Below are 12,929 nucleotides of genomic sequence, written 5' to 3'. Positions count from 1 at the left end.
TTTAAGGAAATTTAAATTCAATCAATTATTTTCAACAAAAGTTTGGGATGTCATTAAGGCAGGAAAAGGCAAGCTGCATAATGTTAAGGATGGGAAATCTGGAGAAATCTAGAGAAATGAAAAGTTCTTTTAGTTCATCTTAGAAATGTAAGAATAAAGGATGTTCAATACCAAAATTGTCTTCTCTTGGAGCACACAGCCCCATTTTTCTTAATTATTCATATTGCTCATCCCACTACACGTACCTTAAGAGAATGGCAACAGCCAGTCTCTTTTTAGGAAGAAAATGTGAGTTGAATTAATTTAAAACAGCACCATTTTTAGTGTATTCCATCAGCTCATCTAAGCATGTTTCAAAATTGCATGGCCACATTTCCAAGAGGAAAAAACCAGTCACAATATAAGATATGCATGATATAGACTATTCATTATGTATACTACAGGTCAGTCTCTCAACCTACTAAGCATTTTTGCCCGTGTCTCTCCCTTTCATAGGTGTAGGGCCAAATTCTCAAGCCCACTCATACACAGGGCTTTATTCCATGTTCCTTACCAGGATGACATGAACGTAAAAGTCAGGGTTTGAGCACGTATGAATGCTAGGTGCAAACCCTGACTTTGTGTAAACAAACGGGGGTTCTTGAATGCCTACATTGAGAACATGCAAAGGTGCTTGATCAAGTTTGAAAATTTGCCTCTAGATAACATGCTGATAAGCATTGTCAGAGTATAACATATTTTTATTTTTATGATGTTATGTGCTCTCCAAGCCTGCAACTCATTAACTTCTATAGGAGCTGAGGGTTCTCTGGAAGTTGTGGACAGTGTTCAGCACCTTACAGGGTATAAACCTCCATGTATTTTGTGTACTATCTATCTAAGGTACCTACCACAGTATCTGAGCACTTTAATGTATCTATCCTCACAACACCCCTGAAAAGTAGAGAGGTATTATCATTTTACATATTGGGACCTGATGCACAGAGAGGCTAAGTAACCTGTCCAAGGTCACACAGGAAGTCGGTGGCCAATGCCCTAGCCACCATCCCTCCACTCCATTCAAGTACCACTATTGACATTTTACTGGAATGACTGTCCTTAAAAAGAATGTGGAGCATTCTAATTCCCATAAGGGTGGCAGCAGAGAATAGAATCAATACTCTAGAGGATGACTACATAACCCATGAGTGCATAGTCATATCCAACCAAGTAAAGTACCCAGCATGTCAAACTCTCCACTCATACACACTGTATTTTATTAGTAATATCCCAGTTTGCACTTACATATTTTATCTGCATTTCGTTTGGTTTTTGTAAGGTATTTTGGGGATATTCAGATGTAGACTGGATAGAATGACATCATATGACTATATTAAAGAATGTTCTTGTTTTTACTATGATTTAAGGAAACAGTAGGATTTAGATAATTCATTTATTAGTATGCTTAATATCAGTTATTACTAGCATGGCATAATTTTAGACACATACATTCAAATTCTTATTTACAATCTTTAATTTCTTTGACTTAATGGAATCACTCCTGATTTCCAGTGGTACAAATGAAGATCAGAATTAGTTGCAATGTGTATACAGCTGTGTGATTCCATTCTTATACTACTTAGCTTTTATAAACAATATGTTTGTGAGAGTCACATCTGACCATGGAGATACTCTTACCAAACACAAAATATTCACAGACTTCTGACTCATGCAAGCTCAGAAGGTAGATGTTCTACAGCAAGGATGAGCTATCTAACAGAAAGGTCAGGCTGGTATGGAAAGCAGTAACCCAAACCAACAAAAACCTCTTCAGCAAGAAGCTGTGAGGGTAGAAGAGAAGCAAATGAGCTCTCCACTTCCTTAGGGAACAACTCCCTGTTCTTGGGATTGTCTGTCCAACCATACCACAGCTGATCTGACTGCAGGGATCAAGCATGTAGTAAAAGTCCTCTCTACTGCACTAAAATGAATAGTTCTGTGGAAGCTAGAAACTAAGGGCCCTCTCCCCAGTTAGACAGGCTAACATAAAGAAGTAACTAGGAATGTTACAGGGGGCCAATCTGCACACACACACTCCTTCTGACCCACAACACTGATCTTCCTATCTAAAGGATCTCTGCATTAAGGCTCCTTCCTCCATCATCACTGGAGTTACTCTAAAGCACCGCCACTTTCTACAGTTGCTTTGGTGGGAGGGGCTTTTTCTTCCTCTCACAAGGCAGCCAAATATCGATGTGACATGCTCCCTTTACAATTCCTTCCTGACTGGATATTGTTCAGTCAGCCAGAGAAGAACTAATCTCTGCATTAAGATGTTGGGACTCAACTTAGCCTGCCCAGTGAAGCCTTGTACTTTTTTCCCCAATAAATCAATTACCTTATATGGCTTTATGAGCACCTTCCCCAACCCTCCAGCATCATGACACAACAGTCTCTGTGGCATGAGAGTGGCTAGAAAAGTCCAGAAGCAGGTTGCTATAACTATCTGGAAGCTGGCTACCTCATTCTGTGACCGATCCATCGCTCACCAATTTGGTGCTAGAAAGTCAACTGTGAGTAAAGTGATGGCAGAGGCTTCTGAGGCAATTGGGAGTATGATTTACTTAAAAGCAATGGGCATAAACAATAGCCATGAGATAACTGCTCGGTTTGAGAAAATGGGGTTTCCAAACTGTGCCAGGGCCCTTGATGGGATTCAAGTTTGCCTTCCTTAAGGAGCATATGAGTACATAAGCCACAAAAGGTACTAATTCATTATTATGCAGAACCCTTGTAGACCAAAGAGGCTGATTTATGGATGCCAACGTGAGCTGCACTGGAAATGTTCATGATGCCAGGGTTTTCTGACGGTCAGGAATCTACATTCATGGACAAGCTGGGACACTATTCCCACCAAATGACATTGTTATAGACATTGTTATCCTGGGGGACTCTGTGTAACCCCTTTTGCCTTGGCTTATGAAACCATATCTTGATTTCAGAGGGCATGGCAAAAAGATGGTTCAGTTACACACTCAGCAGGTACAGAATGGCGGCTGATTGTGCATTTGACAGACTGAAATCCTGCTGGTGCTGTTTACAGACGCTTGGATGTCTGTGTCATCAGTGCTGTCCGCACTAGTGTGACTTGCTGCGGTCTTCATGATCTTTGTGAAGCCAAAAGTGAGCCATTTGCCCCTGAGTGACTCTATGAGAGTAATAGATTGCTGAACTCAGTACACTCAGCCAGAAAGTGCATCTATCACAGCTTGAACAGGATGCACCCTAGCAACAAAAATCAGGGGTGCTCTGCACTCCCATATTATGGACTTGCACAGGCAATGGAAGATGGGGGATAGTTATCTTAGAAATGTTTTTGTACAGCAATGCTTTCAGTACACACATCATGGTACTGAGGTACTGTCATATCACACAATGAAGAGGAGGGTACTGTCACGGTATGCAGTGAATGTGGGCATTGATATGAAATTTTCTTATGGATGAAATGGCTGTTTGTGAAAGGGGAGCTGTGCATTTACAGTATGGATCGGTGTACGTAGATGTACTCAGAAATTGTATCTGGATGCAAGTTCTCTGTTGTCCCTTACTGTGCGTTTATCTTTATTATTCAAATGCACATTGTATGATGCAGTGAGGGCAATAAACTTTCTTAATTAAATAAAAACCTTTATTTGTGAACATGGATGTATTACAAAAAAAACCCACAATAATATAGCATTGCAGGCAGCCCAGCTGCCATTAGAACATCAAAACTCAATAATAAACCCACAGCAAAACCAGTAATAAATCAAAGTGCATTAACCAAACAGTGCAAAGTGCAAACACTGAACCAGTGCCATTAAAACAATCCCTTAAATCTGTGTGTCTTCTGGCATGTTCTCCTTTCCCTTTCTTGTACATTTAGCATGAACTTGACATCACTGCACGGGTTTGGAGGCCTGCAAGGGAGAGAGGGTCAGCATGGGGGCAGAAGTATGCTGGGAGGAAGGGAGCCCTCAACTGGGGTAGAGGACTGCAGGGGGTAGATTTGCCCGGTCCAGCTGCTGTTAAGGCCTGGTTGCATGGGCCACCCAATCATGGAATTGTCCAAAGTGCTCCTGGGTCTGAGCACATGGCAGCAGTTCTCTCCTCCTGCTCTGTAGCCTGCATGTTCTTTTCATTTTGCCTTTCTATTTGCCATGAATCCTTCTCTCTGTGGTATTGCACTTGCTTGATGACCCTGTCCAGAATGTCAAACATAAGCTCATCACAGAAAATCTTCCTGTTTGACCAATCTATGATGGTACAGAGATCTAGGCTTCTGCTGGAATTTGTCTGAGCTGCTGAGGTACAATGGCCGGTTGAGGGACCTGCAAGCAGACATAAAAGAGTACATTATTGTCTCAGTAATTCACAGATGAGTCAGGGCATAAGAACAGGAAAAATCCTTGTGGAATTTGACAGCCAAAAAATTATACTTTGTGAGACCCCATATGCATCAGAAGCTCTGTGGACACAATCAGGTTAACAACAATGAAAAGAGGGCACAGGGAATGGTAAGTTAAAAATCACAATTGGTTTACTTTAAAAATTGTAGATCACCTTAGGCACTGGAGGAACAGGTGGATCATGGTGTACTACACAATCCCTCTCTATCATTTCAGACATTCCATATTTTGGAGGACATAACAATTCTTGTGGTTCCAGAATGGCAAAGGGACATTTTATTCCAAGCTGCTGGTGGCAAGACAGTCATGTATGCCATATAAGTTTTCAAACTTATGGTGACTGAAGAGCACATCTATGAGTGGAATGGGCTGATCAGCTACCCATGTGGCACCCCAAAATATGCCCTTTCCCAAAATGTGACTACCTATCTGGAGTTCCCGCTATGGGGAAAGTTTGCAGCTGTCAGCACCTGGGATTGGGTCAAAAATCATGAGGCAATCAACAGGATGCTCTGTTGGTGTCTGTGTAACCCACACACCTTCTGGGTGTGGTGTTCTGTCCCATCTATTGGCACTGAGACCACTTAAAGAGAGAGATGGAGTCAACGCTACAACCTTAGTTAAGAGCCAAGTGGCTTTTAGCTCATGTAGTAGAGGCTCATGCACTAAGCTCTAAAGGTCCCAGGTTCAATCCCACCCACCGACGAGCGGGGTCTGTCAGCGTTGCGTCTGCATGGATTACTGCCTCCCCACAGCTTCCAATACAGCCAGTTATGACTGCATGCAAACACATATACTAATATGGACTTGCCAAGAACTCCATTACCCCTCAGCACATTTCTAGACTGCATACAACCCCCAACCTGTATTTTGGACAAATGATTTAGTCACCTGTGGGCTATAGGGACTATATTAGTTTAATGGACTACACTTACATGTAAATTTCACCCTCCCCCCTTACAGGTCATTGATTACAGATGGCTTGTTAAACCTTTAGGCTGATATGGAGTGGCGTAGTAATAGGGAAACCAATATAAAGTTCACATTTTTCATACCCTGGCATGTTGGAGCAAGAATGTACAAGTTTCTATTAAAACTTTTTAAATGCTTGTTTCACTGTTCACACTTCCCATTCTCCATTCTGAATTCCATGAGGTGGTGGTGTTGGGGACAGATGGGAGGGATGCTAAGCTGTTGGTGTACAATCTGCCATTAGCAAATACATGCTGCTACCCATGGCTGGTAATAACTTTTGCATTGGTTCATAAAGTGGAAATCCCTCCCATAATATATTCATAAAAACAAAAATGGAGTCAGAAACTTACCAGGCTGAAGGGTGACTTCTGCTTCTTCAGTTTCTGTTCAGGTTCCATGGCGGACTGCTAATCTGGGGATAGGAGAGGAGGTACTGAAAGCTCCTCCAAGTAGGGACCCAGGATTTTCTGCAGCTGCTCCAGCAGCAAAGCCTCCTCAGGGACTGGTCTCAGCACCAGAATGACTTTGGTAGCCTCTTCCAGCACCTGCTGTATCCCCTCCAGTACTATTCTAGATTCAGGGGTGAGACAGTCACCATCTTGGCTGACAAGGTGGCTGTGAAGTCTAGTGGGTCAGTGTTCAGTGCATTACCCAGTGCTTGGTCAAACGCCTCGTAAAAGAGGTGGGATAACAGCGAGTTCCCAAAGGTGTGGTTTGCATCCCTGGCTTTCTGATAGTTGGTTTTGAACTGCTTAGTCCTCTCCCAACATTGGTCACCGGTCCAGTGAATTTCCAGCGCTGCCATCTTCTTTGCTATTTCCGAGCACGCATGGTCATTGAACTTTTTGCTTGCCTTGCATCAGAAATTCACCAAAATCTGGCCAGGAAGCAGCACAATTGGCAAAGGACTTCTTCTGGTTGGTATTCATTGCAAACACAGGAGACGGTTCAATGTGTTTGCAGCTCAGTAGTCAGAATAAAATGCTAGGCTTAAATGCTGAGCTATGTACTTGACAAAGGGTGCGTTGCTTCCGTTTCCTGGTTGTTGACTGGCTACTCTTGGGACAGAGAGGACAAAGCGCACTGACCTATGGGATTGTAGGACATCACCTAGCAGACACTCAGGGCCTGAGGCCAGTGGGTCTGGGCCCAAGCTATGTCCACATTACAAACTAATGGGGTTTTGGCCCCAAACCCTGCAGGACCCAGGCTCGAACACTCCGCTCCTGCGGGTTCCTGGGGCTTGGGCACAGGCCTGAATCAGACTGATTTGTGTGTAGACAGAAGGGGAGTTATGCTTGAGCCTAAGCCTGAGCCCGAGCCTGAGTTTACAATGCAGTGTTGTCATACTGTTAGTTGTTGTTGTCTGGGGCACCAAGCCATTCTACCTGTGTGCCTCCAAGCACCCACACATTGGCAGGAACCTAACTTTTTCTAAATTGCTTAAGCTCATCTCTGACAAGCAGCTGCCATGAGAACAAGAGCAGTAATTGAGTTAATGTAGTGGAGAAATACAGTGAAGTGCTGTTTTTTTATCAGTCAGTTATATGATCCTGACATATAATAAAGACAGAGTGTGATATAAAATGTAGGAAACTGACAAAATACAGTCACAGATAAGTATAAAACCACCAATATAATATCTGCTTAATAATTGGTATCTATTACATCATTTCCATTTACTGCATAACTTAATTTTGATTTAATAACTCTTGTAATTTGCCATTTTATAATGTGTATTATGACTATTTATAATATGTAACACACACTGTTTCATTTAAACATACTCTTCTCATAATTTTAGAAATATTTTGTTCTTAGTTCAATAGAAATTGATCTTTATCGATTTTAAAATTATTATGCTTTTTTAAATACATTGCAAACATTGTTTGCATGGTCTATATGATGTTTCCCCAAATCATTTTCTTTTCTTTATTTACATAAAGGTTTATCTTTTTGTTTTGATTTTGTTAGTGAATTTTAAAGCACAAATTTTATGGAATATTCCATTGTAATTCACTTATTGTCCATGAATTCTGAGCCACAAATACTGAATGCATAATCAATGTCATCTTTAAAACAACAAAACAGAATGACCACTTAATTTTAATAAGGTGTTGATGGAGGAAGGAAAGAGGACTGCGCTCATGTTATTTTAAAATATTTTTTCTATAAATCTTCCATTAGAAATGGGTTAAAATAGTTTAAAACATGCTTTCAAGACTTCTTTAAAATAATGTAATTACTATTTATTTACTTTTATTATAATAGTGAATAAAGGGATCAGTGTTCCATTGTGTTAGGAACGGTACAAACTCCAAACACGCAGTAAAGAGACAATCCTAAAGTGTTTACTTTCTATATGACTTAAACAATGTTAAAGCCAAATTTTCAAAGTGACCTTAAAAGCAGCCTCTATATAGTCAACCATTGTACCACAATTCAAAGACACAAGGAGAAGAGATAAGACATACGCTCCATCTGTTCCTTTCAATTTCCTGTTTTTGCTGATTTTCATCCCTTCCAGTCATATTTTCAAAAGCAGCCTGTCCATTTGCATACCCAATAATGGAGTGTCAATTTTGTGCACTCCAGAATTACATGTTTGCATGCAAACAGGTTAGGACACCTAAATCATTGATTTGGGTACACAAATAGCATTTGCATATGAAAAAAACATACCTTATAGAATGAAAAAAATGGCAACAATAATAAACTCAAGAGATACAGCTGGAAAGTATTTCGTAATCCTGTTAATTGTGCCTGTGAACTGTAGAAGTGTATACACCATTGGCTCCATATTTCCTAAAATAACTGGGATGTTACTGGCAGCGAAAATCCTGGATGACCACCATTTGAGTGACTCAAATGACCCAACAGGCTATCCTGCTGAATAGGAAGGAAAGAACCATACCTGCCAGTGAGTAGCAGAAGTGACTGTATGTGGGTAATTAATATATGAGCTCTTGATCACCCATGCCAGTTTCAGCTTTGGACCTATCCACATGCAGACTACACAGTCTAAGCAGTTACTATCCACAAAAGCCCTGCAATAAACCCCCATGCATGGCTTCCAGAGGAGGAGAGAGAAATGAGTCCCTGTCACCCATGTCATGTGACAAATATACTTACCTTTTGGGAGGGCTCAATCCTCCTTTACCCACCTTGCAGAGTCTCCCAGAGTTACTGTAGGCCTGAAGAATTCAGAATATACTACCCCATACAGGCACACGGAAAAAAGTATCATAGGGTACGTCCACACGGCAATAAAACCTCAGAGCCTGGTCTACAGACTTGGGTTTGTGGGGCTCTCACAACTCCCTCCCACCACCACCACCACCACGGTGGCAAGTCTCAGAGTCCAGGTCTACAGACTTGTGCTCGTGCTACAGAACTAAAAATGGCAATGTAGATGTTCCCACTCAGGCTGGAGCTAGGGCTCTGAAACCCAGCCTCTGACACATGGAAAGGGACTTTGACAAGATTCTAACATTAAAATGACAAGCTATACCCATATTTGATAAAACTGAAGAAGCTAAAGTGTTCATGTACACAGGAAGAGGTTAAAATGAGTACGTTAAGAATAAATTGAACAAAAATAATAACAGAGCAAAACCATAAAGAATCCCTAAATATGTGCTAAGGGAGGCCATCAAAGCAGTTAGCATCAATAAATCTGAAATAGGCTTATGCAGAAGAATCAAGGTAACAGAAGGAAACAGTGAAGAAGGCAGGTGACTCTGAGGGTGTGTCTACAGTGCATTAGTGCGCACCAGAGGGATATACATTGTAGTATGCGCTAGCGTGTTACACACTAACTGACCTTTGTGGACCCTGCAGGAGCACACTAAAAGTTCCTTAGAGTGTGTTAGTGCCATCCCAATTGAAACAGTACCCCACTGATATGCACTAGGGAACTTTCCCTACACATCAGCAGGGTGGTGCACAACATGCTAGTGCACACCAGAACTTACTCCCCTCTAGTACGGACTCAAACACTGTGTAGACAAGCCCTGAGACAACCCCAACTGGAAAAGGATGATTCTGTTCAAGTGGCCTTTTCCTCCATCTAACCATTCCTGTATTTTTTATTTAGGAATGTTGCCATATATCTTTCTCAACAGACTCTGAGTACCAGTCTATACTGGAAATTACAACTTCCATCCATACATGTATCGCAACATCTTGACAACCCCAGCCTGTTACCTTATGGCATAGAACACCCACACTTTCCTGCACCTCTCACCTGTATGTATTCTCAAATGAACTTTTAAGTGGTGTGACGTTCTGAATGTTTTTCCACAATATGGACAGTCTTTCATGGCAGAACCAAGGCTCCTGTCTCTCAGTAAAGCTGGCTGCTGGATTCCTACAGATCTCCCAGCTTCTTCTCCGATGTCTGAAACACAAAAATGTTCTCACATCACTTCAGCACATGTCAGAAGTTGTTCTCGCTGAAACTGCTAACACAACACAAAGTTAAACATGTCAATACTACACCTGTCTATTTCATTCTTTAAAACTGACAGAATGCTGACAATTCATGTATTTTCTTGTTATTCTCTTAAATTATTTCATCTTTCCTAACATCACTTTAAACAGCATATGGTACCTTTATATTGAACTGAATTATACAAGAAAGGAAACAGCTGTGTCAGCAGCTGGTTTGATTTCTTCTTTTGCTTAGTTCCTATTAATTTTTTCCCAAAAAAGTTTCAAAAAGTTTTGTTAAATATGGTTAATTTATAATTATTATTGAAAAGTTGAGCATTTTAATATGAAAAAGTTTCAATTAATTATATTAAAATTAAAAAGCAACAACAACAACACAGTTGTGAAGATACTGGGGGAGATTGAAGAAGTGACACTGCCTCCCTTTCTGCATACAAATTGGAACAGATAATGCCACCTTTCTAACACAGTATTCCATCATTGGCTTTAGGCTGCACAAGGCATACTGACTGGCTTAATGTCAGGGAAAGCCAATAAAAAAGCAGGCCAGGTGAGGGGAACTTTCTCTTCCGCTCTCCTCTACATTTTCACATATGGGGGCACGTTCACTGTAAATCTTACTGCAATAGCTGCTGTGTCTAATATGATACCATTTAGATCTTCTAATTAAAACAAATGTGATTTTCTCATGCATTTTGAACAATATGGCTATTGGGAATATGCTTCAAGCAGGATATGGACAAAGTGAGTTACAGTTTAGGCATAAGACTGACATGAAAATTACAAAAAAGGAAGGGTATTTTTAAAAGGTGATTATTAAAACTAATCTTATATCTCAAATTTCACTTTGTATTGATGAAGATTTCCCATGTAATATGTGACATACATGCATCAGTACAAAAGCAAAGAAAGTAGGATGACAAATGTAGAAATTTTGAAATGGAATTACAATATTGTTACACTACAGGGGCAGACTACACAGAGATACATTTTGAGAGTTGTGTGCAGAGGTTAAGCTGTGCAACTCCCATTGATATTAACAAGAAACATATAGTTAAATCTTTGTGCACAGCCTTGATAATTTTCCCCATAAAGTATTGATTAAATTTGTTCCATCCTCAGCTTTTTGCTATATAACCAAAGCTATCAGAAGATGGAATGCATTTTATACAGAGTTGTCATTTATTCAGAAATGATAGGACATAACAAAAAGTATTTAACACTTGGCTTAAGAAAAAATTCATTCAATAGTACAGACTCCAATACTGCATTACTGAACACGGTACCAGTAGAAATTTTAAGCAAATACCATATAATGGACACTGTCACTATTTTGATGAAGGTTGGGGAGTGATGAAAACACGAGTGAGACTGACAGGACAGATAGAGCTATGTGTGAACTTGTGAATCCCGAAAAGCTTAAGAGTCATTTTCAATTGCAACCACAAAATGGTCTTATCTAAGAAAGCTGCAAACAATATACAAATCTAATAATTAGATAGAAATCTAAAGTTCTAAACTCCCAGCTAGCTTTCCTCTGTACCATATTAAATAGAAGAATAGTTTCTTTATGGAAATGCAAATATTTCTATGGCTGAAATATCTGTAAAAAAAGACACCAGGCATATGCTTTGCCATATACTTGCACTCCGCCTTGTAATGGTCATTTTTTAAAAGGTGAAAAAGGATAGCTTTCTAAAACAAATACATGCCTGACTATATTCTCTGAAAGTTCTTAGTTCTACTTGAAATATTGCAGAGTTAAAACACAATATTTAAGTAGAAGGCCAGTAACTGTCATTTTGAATTATTCACAAGTATTTAAATGTAACATAATTCAGAGTATATTCTGTCTTTCAAGATCAAGGGAAACACAGATAGGTGCAAACCTATATTTCCGAATTGCCCAAGGAATTCTGATTTTCCACTGTTTGTTTGTACAGAGTGTTCAACAAAAGAGTTTTATATAAGGTCCAAAACTACTTTAGAGAAAAGCATTTCTGAGATTGTGAAGTGCAAAATACTGTATGTATGATGACAATGAAAAGAAAAACTCTCAATTGATCAATAAACACTATGTGAACACTATAGATAAATATATAGATAAAGTTAACAAGCCACTCAGGATGAATTTACAGAATAAGAGTACTAGTTATGTTTTGCTATATGTCACCATAAATGATGGTCTGTTATCCATTTCCCTTTTATCTTTCTATCTAGAATATGTGTGGCCCAATAAAAAAGAATAAATTTGTAAGATAAACAGCTCACTTTGCAGATTTAAGAGTCTAATTTTCACTTTACACAGAACTGAATTTTTTGAGGCTGTGAGGCTATGGAGTTTACTCTAGCACTAATCCCTCTGAAAAAGCAAACTGAAAACAACAATGAAGCAGAGAAAGATGTGGGTGGTCTGAAGAGTTTCCTTTAATTTAAGTAGACATACAGTAGATAGCGCTAAAGGCTTTACTCCAACAGGGTCTTACCTATAAGAACATTTTCTTCCCACAGTGAACGCATTCCTAAGACTTTAAAGCTGTGTTGAGGGTTTCTCTTTTGAATTCTGATAGAAGTATATCAAATCATGAATGGTATGGAGAAAGTGAATAAGGAAAAGTTATTTACTTGTTCCCATAATATAAGAACTAGGGGCCACCAAATGAAATTAAAGGGCAGCAGGTTTTAAACAAATAAAAGGAAGTTCTTCTTCACTCCTTGCCTGAGGAGGTTGTGAAGGCTAGAACTATAACAGGGTTTAAAAGAGAACTAGATAAATTCATAGAGGTTAAGTCCATTAGTAGCTATTAGCCAGGATGGGTAAGGAATGGTGTTCCTAGCCTCTGTTTGTCAGCGGGTGGAGATGGATGGCAGGAGAGAGATCACTTGATAATTACCTGTTAGGTTCACTCTCTCTGGGGCACCTGGCATTGGCCAATGTCGGAAGACAGGATACTGGGCTGGATGGACCTTTGGTCTGACCCAGTATGGCCATTCTTATGTTCTCTGCTTACAGAGCCCACCAAAGTGCTTGAGGCCACTGCTACCTGAATTACATCTAACTCTTTTACTTCAGTC

At 39.9% G+C, this 12,929-nt stretch overlaps 1 protein-coding gene across 8 annotated transcripts in view; it reads right to left on the bottom strand.

The window, feature by feature from the left end:
* ZNF536 (zinc finger protein 536) overlaps nt 1-12,929 on the bottom strand; it is a 521,459-nt gene that overhangs the window by 156,228 nt on the left and 352,302 nt on the right. For all 8 annotated transcript variants that reach the window (XM_039503707.1, XM_039503708.1, XM_039503709.1 and 5 more), the window contains one exon: nt 9,649-9,801. In XM_039503707.1, coding sequence (XP_039359641.1) covers nt 9,649-9,801 — 153 coding nt within the window. The remainder of the gene's footprint in view (nt 1-9,648; nt 9,802-12,929) is intronic.

This window comes from Mauremys reevesii, linkage group 16, assembly GCF_016161935.1.
Source record: "Mauremys reevesii isolate NIE-2019 linkage group 16, ASM1616193v1, whole genome shotgun sequence".
Lineage (NCBI taxonomy): Eukaryota > Metazoa > Chordata > Testudines > Geoemydidae > Mauremys > Mauremys reevesii.
The sequence above is the reverse complement of the archived record's forward strand: the minus strand, read 5'-3'. Positions and strand labels throughout refer to the sequence as shown.